Source organism: Gobio gobio (assembly GCF_949357685.1).
Source record: "Gobio gobio genome assembly, chromosome: 11".
NCBI lineage: Eukaryota > Metazoa > Chordata > Actinopteri > Cypriniformes > Gobionidae > Gobio > Gobio gobio.
This window is the reverse complement of record NC_137104.1, coordinates 40,208,026-40,224,951: the sequence shown is the minus strand read 5'-3', so window position 1 is coordinate 40,224,951 and position 16,926 is coordinate 40,208,026. Positions and strand designations below refer to the sequence as shown.

The window sequence follows — 16,926 nt, the reverse complement described above, 5'->3', positions numbered from 1 at the left end:
ATTACAAGATACTTAACTTCTTTAGCACCTAGTTATTACCCAGTTTTTGCAATTACTATAGCAAGTACATACGTACATTGGGAAGAGGACTGTAAAATAGTGCATCACTTTATCTTGCAGTCCTTCTCTCGGGTATTAAGAAAAATGTCATATGCTGATGCTATTTGAACATTTCTATTCAACACAATGGGTCACTAGGTTCACTAACAACCTACTCATCGGTCTTCAGTACCATGGCCTTGATAATGAACGTCATCTCTATGAACCTTTTACGAATAGGAGAATGTTTGCACAAAAGTTGTTTGAAAAGCTATTCAGAAATCCATACACTTTGAGTTGTATTCAATTCAGCCACAACCTCAGCATTATGGCTCTTGCATTAAGTAATATAGAATTGCATTTTCCCACAACTTCAGGTGAATATACTCAAGGAAAACATGTAAGGGTTTTAGGATTATTCAAATTTGAATACTTGCTTCCATTCCATGCTGGTCAAATTAAATGTGCTGTTGAGTTTTTTACCAGAACCGTGGACTATTAGTTTCAAACTTGATTTGTATGTGTTTATATTCTAGCAATAAATATTTTTGTTTATCCTTTATTTTTCCAGGTTAGTCCTATTGAGAAAAATCTCTTCTTCCAGGGAGTCTGCATGGGCCAAAATGGCAGCACAAAGACTTTTGAAGAAATCGACTTTTATTCAGCAAGAATCCATTAAATTGATCCAACGTGACAGTATTAAAGGGATAGTTCACCCAAAAATGAAAATTGTGTCATTTAATCACCCTCAAGTTGTTCCAAACCTGTATGAGTTTCTTTGTTCTGCTGAACAGAAAAGATGATATTTAGAAGAATGTTTATAACCAAGCAGAGAGAGCAACCATTGACTACCATAGTAGGGAAAAAATACTATGTAGTGAATGGTTGCTCTCTCTGCTTGGTTACAAACATTCTTCTAAATATCTTGTGTTCACCAGAACAAAGAAACGCATACAGGTTTGGAACAACTTGAGGGTGAGTAAATGACAATTTTCATTTTTGGGTGAACTATCCCTTTAAGACATTTAGAAAGTTAAATATTTCTATTGCAAATAATTAAATATAATTAAATGCAAAAATATTAAGCAGCACATTTTCCGACAATATGTTGCAACAATTCAACATACTAGAAAGATTTCTGAAAGATCATGCGACCCTGAAGACTGGAGTAATGATGCTAAAGATTCAGATTTGCAATTACTTTTTTTATAGTATTTTTTTTATCATTTTCCTCATAATTTTAGTCACCTCTGTGGATGAAACATGACAGCTGGAATAAAAAACTCATCACAACATCATTGTAGCCCAAAAATTTTATTGAGAGAGAGAGAGAGAAAAATAGACACAAGGTTGGAGGGTGTTCCCATCAGTTCTTCAGACCTGGGTGTTTGGTTCCATCTTCTCATCTCTTGCTTGAATTCATCAGGCTGCTGTCACTGAGGCCAGTCCGTCTCCTTCCCCTCTCTCTCTCTCTTTCGCTCTTGCTCTCTGAAGACGCATCCAGAAAAGATCTTAATGCTGCTTCCTTCGGAAGGAACACCCTGGAGGAACGAGAATAAAAGAGAGGTCATTATCAAAAACAACCGCTAAGCTCATTAACAACAAAAGCTTGAACACCCCACAATGCCCTCAAACATTTGGAAGGCTGTACTTCTCTTTATACTGTACTCTTTTGTGAAGTGTAATTTCTGTACCTTTAGCAGCACCAAACAAAAGGAAAAACAAAGATTGCAAACAAAATTTGCAAAATACCACATCTTCTATTAGTTGGACAAACAGAATCCCTATGCTATACAGAACTTGTACTTTTCAGGAAACTCAACCTACGAACAGCTTGTATATACATTACTACACACTTCACCTTTAAATGGACCAATGCAATTCTTTGCTTTGTGCATTTCTAATCTCCATTTGCTTCTGCCAGCACAAAACCACACAAAGATCATCAGGATTCAACCAAATAAAACGGTTCCAAAGCATACAACCTCAAACATCCATCCAAAATATAGCTGAATATCTATTACCATCAGACAAACATTTGCAAGACTTTTAAGGTTTGAAAGATACCAGAGAGACTATAATGAACTGCCGATATGACAACAATGAATATATGAATATTCAGGAACAATATCATGCACAGCAATATTACTGCAATAACCACAAATCAGACAAAATCAGCTAGTGCAAAACATCTAAACTCACAATAAAGACTGCAAATATTGTCATAGTCAATGAAAAACTATTTTAATCTGCCATTATTTTAAGTCAGAGGCAAAATGTTTGCATTAGTCAGCTGCTAACTTAAAGAATAATCTGTAGTTCATATAGTTCAAAGCCATTTACAATATAGTAGTGTCAGTTTAAACCTAAGTTTCAATGACATCACACATCGTCCAGCATCAAAAGTGCATTTCCATGAGTTCAACCCTTAGTTTCGCATTTCAATTGGACAACTTAGCTTATGCATCATTCCTTAAAGGGCATATCGCAGGTTAAATTTCTCAAAATGATTATATAATCTTGTATGAAAATACCATATGAAAAGTTAAAGCAGGATTTAAAATGTTTTAAAAAGGCGTGAGGGCAAAATTCAGTAGATAAAGTGACCATTTTTTTGACTGTTTGTAAAAACCCGCTTTTTTTTCCTCGACATCATGTCATATTACGGCACGAGAGGGAATCGTTTGCCGGGCTCTGCGTTGGCTCAGTGCAGAATAGGTTGGTATTCAAAAGGAGTCAGCATCCCGGCGATATGATGGAGTTCAACATTGTAATACTCATGTAACGGATGATATAAACTTCCAGACGCGATGCTTCTTTGCCGTTGTTTTACCGTGAATCAATTTCAACATCGATGAATACAAAGTATGTACATTAACAAATGCATACAGTCTCTCACTTTTCAAAACTGTTTTGAATTAAGCAACTTACTGGTAAATATTTTATTCATGTACTGTATGTACATTCAGGTTCACTCAACTACACACTCATGGCGTCATATACATCCTCACACTATCGGTGAATAGGCACGAAATAAACCCCGAACACAAAATTAACGAATAAAGGATAACATGAAACATACAACAGTAACACTATAGTGTGACGGTCACGGATCCATCAGAGATGCAGCTTGAAGAAAACATGAACTGTGCACTGTAAGGCCCCGATCAGACAGAACGTGGTTTTTCAGTGAGAGACGTTTTTTTGGTTATAATTTTCTGTTGGCAGTGAGCGCTTTGCGTGCTGTTTATGCGCCCCCCTTGCGTTTTTGAAGGAGCGCTCTGAGCACATGAAGTAAAAAAAAAAAAAAATCAACGTTGAGCAGAAAAGAGCCCAACGTCTTCGCATTTTTTTTTTTCTATTGTCCAATCAAATGAATGGAGAAGCGGGCTTTTCGTTGTGGTGACCGTTACCTTGATTAGACTGACAGGAAAGCTGATTCAGGGGTTTCCTAGCAACATAAAAAAAATGCACCACACTGCTCTTTTCTAAATTGAAAAATGTCAACCAAAAAAAACGCCTCGCGTTTTTAACCGCTAGTGTTATATCATGTAAGGTTAGAATCACGTAACGTTTAGTGTGGACGGATATTAACGAGTGTGACATACACTTGATCAAGCTTATTAGTTTCTGTTATTGGGAAGTATCAACACTCCTAGATGACCAATACCAGCTTTGCTGTTGCTTGATACATGATAATAATCTGTACAGTATTGTGATCTGTGCGTGTATATATCTAGATGCTAACACTGGTCTCTCACCGAGACACCTGTTCTGTTCTCCACTAGTTCTCCTCACACAACTCAATTTGTCTCCTCTAATTGTTGTTCTGTCTAATCCTGGGCTGTCCCCAATTGTCTATCATAATTGTATGGCTGTGGTCCGTGATATGAGTATGAATTAACATTTACAATTTCTTCAGCGTCCGAACGGTCATTGTGATCCATTGTTTTCCTACTGTTGAAATTGACCGCACTCCCTCCCGTTACGTCACTTCCGTTTTTGGCTTTTTTAAATGCGCAAGTAAAATTCCCTCACAAAAACAACTCCAGAAGCCTTAGTAGCGCACTTATAAGTATATTTTTAATAAAATCTAGTTCCTAAATAATTTTTCTATACATGACTCACAGGGGTCTCTAACCTGCAATATCCCATTTAAATCCAAAGCAAATTATTCAGACATGCGATAAGCTAACAACAAAAATGGTCTCCAATATGACTACACAATGATAAAAATAGTAACTATTACTATTATTCAAAGTGTTTTTATTTTATTTAAATTGTATTATATTGAAACTGCAATACTAAATACTGTAAAATAAAAGCTGAGTATTTAATAATAAACAGTAACTACTAATATTTATGGAAGATACAGTATCCAATACATTAATTTCTAACATAATATAAAAAAATATATATATATTAAATGTACCGTATTTGAAAACACAGCACATTTCCCCTTGGATAATACAATTCACTTAGGACATATGCCTCAGGTTGAAAAATATGGTGTGGAAAAAAATTCACATTCCTGATTCTTATAAAGTAATGCTTTATTTTTACTTTAAAAACAGTGCTATTACAGTTAATGTCAAACCTAATTTCTTAAGGAAATATGAGAACAACAGAAACCCTCATAACATCAAGAAAATGTTGTGATAAACAACCAAACAGCTTATTTGATTTTTCCATTCAACTTTTGCTCCTAAACAGGTCTAATGTATGCACATTGTATCATTTTGGGCTGTCCCAGATGAAAGATGACCAATCATGGCATTTTCTGTGGCCATGGCTCAAAGACGGCCGGTGTCACGGTCTCGCAACCAAAGATAGCCTGCGATCATTTTCTGACAGCGTAAGAAATTAATCATGATCATCTCAGTGTTTGCTGCTATGACCAACTGACTAGCCAATAAAAATCCAACATGAAATGGCTTATTGATCAATGCAACATGGCGCTAAAACTTAAAACTACTTCCCTCAAGCTCCATTTACAAAATTGGCATGGCAAGTTGTCCTCTTTTCCCTAGAAGTGACCGCATCCATATTATCTTTTGCTTCCTCCTCTCTTTTTCAGTGCACATAAAAACCACAATTGCTAGTGCGATTGATCTTGCTCTATTTGTTTACCACTACCGCATGCTGATGATGTTTTATTCTACTATACTAACTTGTAGGGCTGGGTATTGACATTGTAGCACGCCTCCCATCCAATAAATCACAATAATCTTTGCGTTTTGTTACCATTGATATTAAACCAAGTCTCAGATTTCAAATAACATCCATTTTATTACAAAATTCAAAAACATAAATGCCGTTTTGGCGTGAGATCGCTCTGAGATCAGATTCTCTGAGCTCAGCTCAAGAGAAGCGGGAGCGCACGTGAACAGCGCGAAATAAACATGAATGATCATCTGAAAGTGTTAAAAGATACAGTACAACTTCCCAAAATCCTTATCATGTCGCATGAAATCGCTCAGTGTTTCAACCACGGAAAGACGTCAGTCAGTAAAACAGCTTGTGAACAATGTTATGTAACTTCACATTTACCTCAGAAAAACCATATTCAGTGACCATAAACTCATTTGTCAGCAAGAAAAAATAACTCTAGAAAGGAGCATTTTGCTAATTATATGCACCATATTACATAGGCTATTCAATATCATTTTTAATGTTCTTCAATATTTAATGCATGCATGTAATGAATAAAAGTCATGACAGCCACCATTTAAATGTTTATATATATATATATATATATATATATATATATATATATATATATATATATATATATATATATATATATATATATATATATATATATATATATATATATATATATATATATATATATATATATATAAAAAAAAAGAATTGGAGTAGAAATATGATTATGTACTTGTAAAGTTAATATTATAACTTCTTATTTTAAAAAAAAGCATAATTGAGTGTAATTTAAGTGTTTGTATACAAATCAGTTACATTTTACCTTCAATATTATAGTAGGCTACAACTGACTCCCATAGTTTACAGCATTAGTTAAGAGATTTGTTTTCCTTGAGAAAATTTGCCATGTATTGTACCTGATATATTTCCAAATAATCGATATAGAATCGAAATCGAATTGAAAGCTTGTGAAATTAAATCGAATTGTGAAATTTGTGTCAATACCCAGCCCTAATATTTAGCAAAATGCTCCTCTCTAAAGTAAATTTTTCTAGCTGACTTAAGAGTTTATGGTCACTGGACATGGTTTTTCTGAGGTAAATGTGTGAAGTTACATGACATTGTTTACAAGCTGTTTTACTGACTGACGTCTTTCCACGGTTGAAACACTGATCGAGTGTTCCATGTGACATGATACAGATTTCGGTAAGTTGTACTGTATCTTTTAACACTTTCAGATGCTCCTTCATGTTTATTTTGCGCTGTAACTGGTATTAAGGCAGAAGAGAAGATCAGTTCATGCGCCAGAGCGATCTCACGCCACAGCACCAATACTGTATGTTTTTGAATTTCATAAAATGGACGCAATTTGAAATCTGAGACTTTGTGTCATATCAATAGCAACAAAGATTATTTAGATTTAATGGATGGGAGGCGCGGTACAATGTTCTGTTAGTTCATCTGAAAACAGGATGACGAATCGATTCTTAGGATTTAAGAATCGATATCAGTTCGTAAAAATGAGAATTGATTAAAATCGAGAAATCTGTGTTTTTACCCAGCCCTACTAACTTGCACCGTAGCCTACAATTCAATAGGTGCCATCCTCGTACAGGCTACATACATTATACAGTACTGCCAAAATCTGTAGCAGGAATAAGTCTTAGTAAAAACACAAACAAACCTTCTGTGAGTCGAGCTTTTCCTCCGGTGGGCTGACACAGGACAGTTGAGCAACCAACACAAAGCACGACCGTCTGTGCGTGGCTGAACACCGTTGTGATCTTATAACATCCTGAAACACAAAATAACCAAAAAGACATGATTAAGACCATCCATACACTAACATGTACAATCACCCAGTATATTGATTAAGTGACACTCACCTGGACACTTGACATCCATGAAATAAGAATTGGGACTCTGTACGAGACGCTTCTTTTTGTGCCTCCTCCTCTCCTCCTCAGGGGTGGGGTGCAGCAAGTCTTTTGCGAGCTATTTACATAAATAACATGGTATTACATGAGAAAAGTGCTTTTAAACCTCATTTGACCAGCAACTTCACATTAACTTGTATTGAAATATGGTGAGCTGGCTAGCCAGACAGCATCTTTATTGCGTTACATATGATTTTTTTGGGCGCATATGATGCCCAAAGATATTGTCTTGGTAAGCAGCTCACTAGATTTTGAAGCAGTCATTCATAAGCCTTTGCGTCTTGATCATTTTGGCAACTTCAGATAAATGCGTGGAATCGTTTACAGCCTTTAATAACTTATAAGATGCAGGCATTAAACAACCTAGCAGTTTTAAAAATATGATTGAATAATGTAACACTGTATAAACACACCCGACACTTAAACGTCCGTCACGTTATAGTTAAACGTCCAATTTTTTTGTTCTATGTGCGCCGCCATCTTGATGCAGAGCGCGAACGCACGCTGCCGAACCATTCAAGACTTAACACTTGTTTTTATGTTCATCTCCTCGTTCAAGCGGCAACGCGCACATCCAGGTCAGTAATATGGATATGTTCGTGAACGCGCTTCGATATTTAGGTCTTAATGACTTGTAAGTGGTGTATATTGACATGTTTTTGCTCTCTGGTACTCACTGGCATGTTGGCGAAGATTTAGCCGCTGCCAGAAAGGAAGTTCCAAGCGGAAGCAGACGAATATCATCGGGCGAGCGCGGACGTGAACGGAAATGCGTCGGCGGACGTAGAGCGCGGACATGTTGGTAGAGGCAGGCAAGGTCAATAAAAGAACGTAATCGGGTTATTTACTTTTATGTATGTATTATTTTTTTTCTTTTATATATTTTTGGTAAATCTACTCCCTCCCTTTTTTATTTATTCTCCCTATTTTTGAGTGTTTAGGCTTTCTGAACGAATTAAAAAATATATAATAAGGACACATGTATAATAAACAGATTTAACATGTATAAAATATATGCTGGAAATATATGGTAAAAGATGACTATTTATTTTGATGATTTTTAGACATTTTTTTAATAGCCTACCAAAAAGTATGGTATCTGCATGGTTTTTTTCAGAGAAGATTTCATGGCTAACTTTGTATTTTACTTTTGAAGTCCCTTCATGAAGGCCATTGTATTGACATTGAATTAGGCCTCAAAATACTGTGGCATAGGCACTGATCTATCTAAATGACATTATATAGATCAGTGGGCATAGGCTACTATTTGATACCATGGTGTTTTTGTAAGCGTGTTTTTTTTCTGTGTGGTGTTTTATACATTTTAGCTTGTCATTAGGCCTATAAAACAATTTTAAAATGCAGCTGGTGATGGGGAGCGTCTTCTTAAAGGGATAGTTCACCCAAAAATGAAAATTATCCCATAATTTACTCATCCTCAACCCATCCTAGGTGTATATGACATACAACTTACGAAAAAAGTCTCTCGCAGTTCAAAACGCTTACGCTACGTCCGATGTCATACCTCGTGCCAGTTGCGCTTTTTCTGTAATTGAATACTGAAGGCGGTCTGGAGGAAGCTAGATATTTTACTTTATAACCATCGATTTACTTCAGAAGGCCTTTATCAACTCCCTGGAGCCGTATGGATTTCTTTTATAATGGATGGATGCACTTTTTTGGGCTTCAGATTTTGCGCTGCCATTATAATGTTTGGATTAGGCAGGACATTTTTTAATATAGGCCTAACTCCGATTGTATTCATCTGAAAGAAGAATGTCATATACACCTATAGGATGGCTTGAGGGTGAGTAATCCATTTTCATTTTGGGTTGAACTAACCCTTTAAGTGTTAGGCCGCCTCAAGTACACTAATAGTGTACTTGATCTGGAGTGAGCAGAACTCTTCCACACAACATCAGGAGGAATCAAGCCTGCTCACTTCCAGCTAATCATGAGAGACAAGTGTCTGCAGATGTGTCCACCAGAGACTTCAGACACTGGCAGCTGGGAAGCATCATGGGTCACGGCAATTGCTGTAGCAGCTCCTGATCAGCATTCCAAAACCAAGGGCAATTTGCCTACAATAGAACAATGAGATCCTATGGCTACACGCCCAGGGTTTACAAAATGTAAAAGAGGATGTTCAGGAAAAAAATGTTGGGTGGGTTAAAAATGATTGCCTATTAGTTTTCTCTGGTTATCTGTTACACATATCGCTGCATTTATTCAACACCCTGAGGTAAATGAGCCAGGTGTATTTTATCAGATAAGTGACTTGTGGTCAGGTTATTTATGCATGCTGTCCAGCTTTGGCAGTAATCTTTGAAAGATCTCTAGTACATGTGTAGATGATTTGGTTCAAATGGTAGAGTGCCTCTCAGTTTGTGAGACAGCTTGATCAATGCCTGCCAATCTGAAGAGCTGAAAACCCCATTTAGATTGTGGAAGTCACCAGCAGCAGCATCACTTATGGAGGCAAAAGGACTTTAGACTAATTCTTTTTACTTGATTGGGCCTAATGAAAATCCCATGATATCTCATGAAAAAGAGGGTATTTTAAATGTGATACGGTTGTCCTGTAAATGTCTTCACCTAACTTATAAATAACAGTTTGGTCAACCATTTAGCCTATTGTCAATAAAAACGAGCCTAATATTGATTAGCTATAATTTGAAGACACTTACAAATTTTATTAACATAATCACTAGAAACATCCGGTTTATTCCAACTTTTACTTTACTTGGATTTTTTTTATTTTAGGCAAAACTTAGGCTATACTTTTACAATCATGTATGATGTGTAAAACTATTTTTACACATAGGTTGTTACTTAATTTGGTTGTTTAGAATACAAAACAAACTATGGCAAGCCGTTTTGACTTTAATTAATTCCCAGAATATGAATTTGTGATATTAAGAAAGCCAATTCTTTCAGGAATTAGATTTACACTAACAATGGCAATTTTTGATATCAAGTATTACATTTCCACTAGTAAAAATATAAATTCTTGATATCAAAAATGACATCACTCACAGAAATATGAATTCTTGATATCAAGAATTGAATTTCAACTAGTAAAAAATAAAATTCTCACTAGTAAAAACCTTTATTTTTGATATCAATAATTATGTGGTTACTAGTGCAAATGTTTATTTTTAATATCAATAATTCAAATTGTCACTAGTACCACAATGTTAATTTCTGATATAATGAATTACATTGAGTGAAAACTAAACTAGTGAAAATTTAGGCTAATTCTTGATATCAGGAATGTATATTTTTTACTAGTAGGCCTATCAAAGTACTAATTATTGATATATAAAAATATTATTTTACTAGTAAGAACTGTATTTCTGATATGAAATTGGTAAAAATCAATTCTTGATATCAACAATTGAATTTGAATGCACTCAATTATACAGATATCATGAATTACAGTTTTTTTTACTAGTTGAAATTCAATTCTTGATATCAAGAATTTGTATTTTTTTTGAGTGATGATGTGATTTCAATGTTGATATCAAGAATTGACATTTTTACAAGCAGAAATCTTTTTCCTGATATCAAAAATAAGCATTTAACTATTGAATTGTTGATATCAAGAATGCATGTCCTGTAAACGATTAAAAGTCAAAACGGCTTGCCATAAACAAACTGGATTAAAATTCTAATTGAATCCCAGTTGTATTAGGCCAGTGAATAAAGATCTAATATTTTCTAATGTTTAGAAATTTTCTCAGACAAGCACAAATAGCCTAAGTTGTTTCTATCATAGCCTAGGCTACTGTAGCTACATCTATCATGGTCACTCAAACACTCTCGTTAACAGTAGATAACGCCGGTTTCACACTATAGCCTTATGCGTCGTTTGTCATTTTTCATATTTTCCCCTCAAATAGCTAAGACGTAATGAAAATTGACTTAAATCTTGCACTAGCCTACTTTCGTTATATGTACTGGCTCGTTGGTCTAGGGGTATGATTCTCGCTTAGGGTGCGAGAGGTCCCGGGTTCAAATCCCGGACGAGCCCGGTGTTTTAGCACTGAATCCAATAATCACCCCCGAGCCTGTATTTCATTACGCGTCTAGTCACGTACAGCTGCCCCAAGGCGCCTGTCAGACGTCGCAAAGTGTAAAAAAAAAAGTGTGAGAAGACTTCTGAAAAATACCGTTGGCTCCTTGTGCTTATTATTCAACTTCAAAAAAACAGCAGGTAGCTCAGAGTGTTGTAGCAACGTGATTTGTTCTCTGTATTTTTAGTCCCTTTGGCAGGAAAGTGTCTGATATGAATCTAAATGCAATGTAAAAGTCAAAAGACAGGACACAAAACAATGATACAATTTTAAAGTGCCTTCTGTTTCCAGCTTGTTAAAACATTTGGCCATAACTGGATGACATAATTAGCATTTTATTAATTTCCGGCATAACACAGACCTCATTTCATGTTTAAAATGATGTAATGATGTCACGTAACAAATGCACTGAGGGCATTTGACAATTGTTTATCATTGCATAATGCATAGTCTTCCATTCTGAACACATGGACGCAGTTCTCATAAAATCCTTTGTGTTTCATCCAGAGTGTCGGATTGGCGCGATATCACAGGCTATCAGTTATTTATCTGCTCCTCCTGATAGGTGGAGGTGGAGATGGCTCCGTATGGATCCACAACGGTTTGAGCGCAACGCACGACAGTAACAAACAAGAAGAAGCAGAGAAGACAGAGAAAAAAGAGGGCAAAGCCCAAATCCACATCGATCTCCAGCCAGGATACTGGCGGCACTGGCTGGTCCATCTGTGATGTGTGCGTTGCTCCAGAGATTGCTTGTGTTGAGAGTCAATTAAAGACCCGCCAGAGCTTGTCAATTATAGTCAGCACCAATGTTGAAGGAAATTAAGATGTTATCCATCCTACCTACGTTATTGTTTCCTTGCAATTTAGTCAAATTCCTTCGGTAGAACCGGGACAGAGTACAATGGCAATCCCTCTGGCAAATGTGCAATTTCAAGGTTTGTTTTTTTGACAGGAGATCTTCACTGCGCCCTTGCGAACTGGATCCCAGAACACGAGAGTGCTTGCTTACGGTGTATAAAGCCACATCACCCTGATTAAAAAAGAACATCATTATCAAAATGAAGCAGTAACATCATACAGGCAATGTAACTAAATATTTGCCGCCCACATTTGATGTCAAATTAATTAAGGCATGATTGATCTTTGAACTGTGAATTATAAATTAACTGAAATCTTAATAAACTTGACTGGCTCTGTTCCTATTACTTCATCAAGATATTGATGCTGAAGGGTGAGATGTCACCGTCATTGGCTCTGTTAAATCTAGAGGTAGCTAAGTTGCAGTAACGAAACTTCAGCAATTTGTGAAGCATATCTCACACAGAAGTCACTTTCAAACCAAGCAGCTTTTTGTTTATCAACATGGCGCGACTAATTTGAACCTTTCGAGGAATTTGTGGGGGAAAATTTTACCCTCACATGAAATTCCTGATCGCATGGATCCGTGACTGTACTTGCCCGCAAACATTTGCCAAACAATGGTAAATGGGATGAACAAAAAGTGCAGCTATTAGAGTTGTTCCCAGGTCTTACAAATATTTCCATCCCAAAGCAGATTCAAAACTTAGCTTGGCTCCGCCCTCCTACGTACTTCCGCTCAATTTTCATTTTCCTTTATATTCTCTGGTTTTCTCCGGTCAAATTTTAACCGGTCCAATCAGCGAACAGAGGGAGTGGCTGAGAACGATGACGTTGATGTCGTGCGCTAGTTTGAGATGACATGCGTCACGACCAAATGTTAGCGATTGGTTATGGCAGATCCAGAGTGGCTCTGGGCAGATCCAATAGTTTTAAACTTCAACAGAGTACCCGCCTTCAAGAAAGTTAACGCTTGTCAATGGAGAGTGGCCAGACTCTCTGTACAAATGAAATGTACGAGAGTCAGGCTATCAAAACCAAGCCAAAAGGAATGAAAACTAGCCTAATTTCCCCCCCATCCAATAACAGTCGACAGCTTCAGGATTCCTATAAATGGCCTAAAAATAGACTTGCTAGGCTATTTAATTCCTCTTCAGTTATTTTTTTTATTTTATTTTGGTAGCCTTTTAATTCTTATTTTACTCTGTCTTTGATATCACTTTGCATATGTTGTTTAAAATGTGAGCTATAAATATGAATGACACTAACAATGTAATACACTGAAAAGCCTACCCATAAAATGCTATGGCAATTTTTGCCCTAAAACACGTATTGTCCTTTAATTTCCACAATTAACTTTTTATGTGGTCACGATACATTATAAAACAAACACAACCCGCTGCTCTGTTTTTATTTTTCTCACGATTGCATTTTAAAAATAGCGCAATTGTGTGGGAAAACTGCGACCCTGGCAACAGGCGTGGCGAAATCCAGCCATTTCAAAAGGAATAGAGTGGTGCATGCATAGATATACATAATAAAAGCTAGATGTCTTACGGCGGAGTCTCTAACATCATCACCGGCAGCCATCTTGTCACAGGCAGGGCTCTGTGGTACCTGATGTAAGGCGAGTGATCTGCATGAACACAAATACTCTTTTCTCACTGAAATCTTGACGGATTTACAAATGGTTTGGTTTCTTACAAACGTTATTAACGTGGCTATAATTATGGATGCTTGAACAAATTATGAATCATTTTTCATAAGTATGCAGTGTCATAACTACATCTCAGACGTTTATAACAAAGCAAACAGTTTGAAAATCGGTAGAAAATTTAGCAAGTTATGGTTATTTAAAAAGTGCAAGCACCCAAGAAAACAATGTTACGAGTGAGCGAGCTGCCTGTGACAAGATGGCCGCCAGGTTTGGACGTCAACCTCCAATGGCCAGCAGCGCGGACGAGACATTATTACGGTATGTATTATTTATTATGTATATCTATGGGTGCAAGTATGACGTCACTTTGTAGGCCAATCGGAAAGTGTCTTGAGCAGTGTTGCCAAGTCCGCGGGTTTCCACGGGCTTCCGCGGGTTGATGCGACCCCAATTATGTGATATTTAGCCCCCGGAATGCTCATTTTTGCAGGGAACCCTGCCAAAAAAAACACACATTTTACCCCCCCGAACGCAATTTTTACCGGGGAAACCCCCCGAAACGCGATTGGGCTTGTTTTGGGCTAGTTTTGAGTAGCAATTGGGCGGTTTTTTTTGTGAAAACCTGGCAACCCTGGTCTTGAGCTTGTTGACAGCCATTTAACCAAAACCCGGTTCAAAAAAGCCATTGACTTCAGGATAATGGAACCGGAAGTGCTAAAATGCTAACTCGCTTCCGCATTTTGGCCTACAAAGTGATGTCATACCTGACAAGTGGTGCAGTTATGACGTCACTTTGTAGGCCAATCGGCAGTTAGCATCGCAACTGGTTCCCTCAACAAAAACTCAATAGGATTTTGCCATAGACTTTTGGATTATCGCTAAAAGCTCTTTGATCAACAAAAATTTATGATACTTACAAGTTTTGTCCATCAAGACAAATATCACCGATGAACACAACTTTTATGAATTTTGAAGCCGAAAATGCAGTCGCCAGAAGTAAAAAGCTAAAGGTAAACTATAAATGAACTACACCACCACGGTCGCTAAACTTCAATGTCACCAGCACTGCTTCTGACAATTCTTCCAGTGTTTATCTAAAAACATTTCCCCAGAGCTTTTGAGTTAGAATTATTTATAAGAGCATATAGAGACTGTAAATCGGACTGAATTTACCTGTTTGGCGTGATGACGTTTACTCTCCTCGACAGTCTCTGTAGTCCCATTTAGCCACTTAGCAACCGGCTTTTTCATGACACTTAACAGCTTCAAAAAAAATCACAAGTGGTGTAATATTGATGTATTTATGTTGTAGAATAAAACTTGAAAGTGTTTTGAGCTTGTGTTTACCACAGACCTTATTTTCAGCCATTTGACCAAAACCCAGTGACTTCTGGACGATAGAACCGGAAGTGCTAAGATGCTAACTTGCTTTCACGTTTTGGCCTACAAAGTGATGTCATATCTGCAACCACTCTATTCACACGATTGGGAATTTTGCGAGAGCGCAAATTATTTCCTCACGCAGATTTGACAAGTTAGTCAAGATGATCACAGAGATTCGCTGCGCTGACCAACAGCAAACTGCTTGGTTTGAAAGTGACATGCTACATACATCGCTACACTACTGACAACAGAAAATAGATTTTTTTTTACCACAAAATTAGACTATTTGCACTGTTAATAAGGTTACATAACTGAAACCTAAAAAAGTGACACAATTTGTGACAAATTTTGGGAAACTTGTAGCAATTGAGCATGTTGCTAAGCTAACAATATGCATGAAGTGGCTAAAACAGTCATTTTTAATTAGATGGACAATTGTTTTATTTTGGGGGTATGTACAGTATAATGGACATTTCTCTCACTTATTGGAGAGAACAATCTTTTCACTGAGCTCATCACAACACAACATGGGACTGGCTTTACTGCAGAAAGATATATGCGACCTCAGATCTCTGGCTATGTTCAGTTCCCCATGCTAACCTCTACATGACACACTTCTACATTACCATCTCTGCTCTCCCTCTGACAATCTTTCAGTCAAACGTCTCTGTTCTTCAAAGTACACCTGGTGTGGACATTCATCAAACAGAGCATTTGAATATTTGCGGCCTCCTCCTGGCATCTAAGCCATTATGAATAGTTTAACAGGAGTTGAATGACATTGGGTTTAGCCTGGCCGTGGACCAAGCTCTGCCCTTTGCTGAAGGCCGTGGTCCAGTCACCCGCCTGGTTCAAATGCGTCCGTAACTCAAGCAGGCCTCAGACCGAATAGGTAAGGACACGTCACACCGAGGGAAAAAAGCAAGGAAGGACAAAGAAGAATGTGACAGAGGGGAGCGGCCAAGAACAGAAAGACAATACGAGACTGCAATTAAGTTCACCACCAGGGGCATCGTGAGGGGAAATTGAGTCAATGCAGGGAGGCAATAGCTTTAATTTGATTGGCCGCCAAGCCAGAAAATGAACAGAGAAAGAAAGAGTGAGGTGATGTAGTTGAGATATCCTTTTCAGTTGGTTTCCACACTCTACAAAGGGAGGGAGAAAGAAGGAAAGAGGAAGTAATTGTTGAGTAAGCTAGAGAGATGGAGTAATTTCCAAAACCTCTTATAAATAATGAACAATCCCATAGAGATTTCATTAGGGTAACTGAATAAAGCTTAGCCAATGCACAACTATTCTGATGCCCCATGGAGGGAGATCTCATTTCAGGCACTATATACACCACAGCTGTTTAGGAATAAAATATTAAAATTAAGTTACATATTAAAACATTGAATTATTTAACGTTAATTGCTGATAATATTAATATGAATTAAAGAAGAAATATTTTATTTTCATTACACCGCTTTAAATATTTATCATCACCATGAACATAGAATTTTTCAATAGTGCAATTTTGACTTAAAGACTAAACTTTTAGAATTTTGTTGTATGCTTATGTATAATTGACAAGGTTTTTAATCATAAAATGGTCAGAAATGGTCCATTGCTCCTGGTTTTCCGGACAAAACACGTTTATAAAATCTTAGAAAATACCCTCAGAATTAGTTAATAATAACAAAATATGATTGCTAGTGATAATATATATATATATATATATATATATATATATATATATATATATATATATATATATATATTCCACAATAACATAACATAAAAATAAGAACAATTAACATTTTTTTAT

The 16,926-nt window shown here is 36.7% G+C and overlaps 1 protein-coding gene across 1 annotated transcript; it reads right to left on the bottom strand.

The window, feature by feature from the left end:
• Positions 1 to 1,337: 1,337 nt before the first annotated feature.
• rps27.1 (ribosomal protein S27 isoform 1) lies at positions 1,338 to 7,863 on the bottom strand. Its single transcript, XM_079828300.1, has 4 exons — positions 7,820 to 7,863; positions 7,092 to 7,200; positions 6,890 to 7,000; positions 1,338 to 1,580 (listed from the first exon to the last, which is right to left on the bottom strand). Exons 1-4 carry the CDS (start codon positions 7,823 to 7,825, stop codon positions 1,552 to 1,554), a joined length of 255 nt encoding a protein of 84 aa, XP_079684426.1. The 5' UTR covers positions 7,826 to 7,863; the 3' UTR covers positions 1,338 to 1,551.
• Positions 7,864 to 16,926: the final 9,063 nt, after the last annotated feature.

Excerpts from the sequence above, each read along its gene's own strand:
- rps27.1 (XM_079828300.1), bottom strand. Across the intron at positions 7,001-7,091 it reads CATGGATGTCAAGTGTCCAG|GATGTTATAAGATCACAACG; the intron begins GTGAGTGTCACT and ends TTTGTGTTTCAG. Across the intron at positions 1,581-6,889 it reads AAAAGCTCGACTCACAGAAG|GGTGTTCCTTCCGAAGGAAG; the intron begins GTTTGTTTGTGT and ends TCGTTCCTCCAG.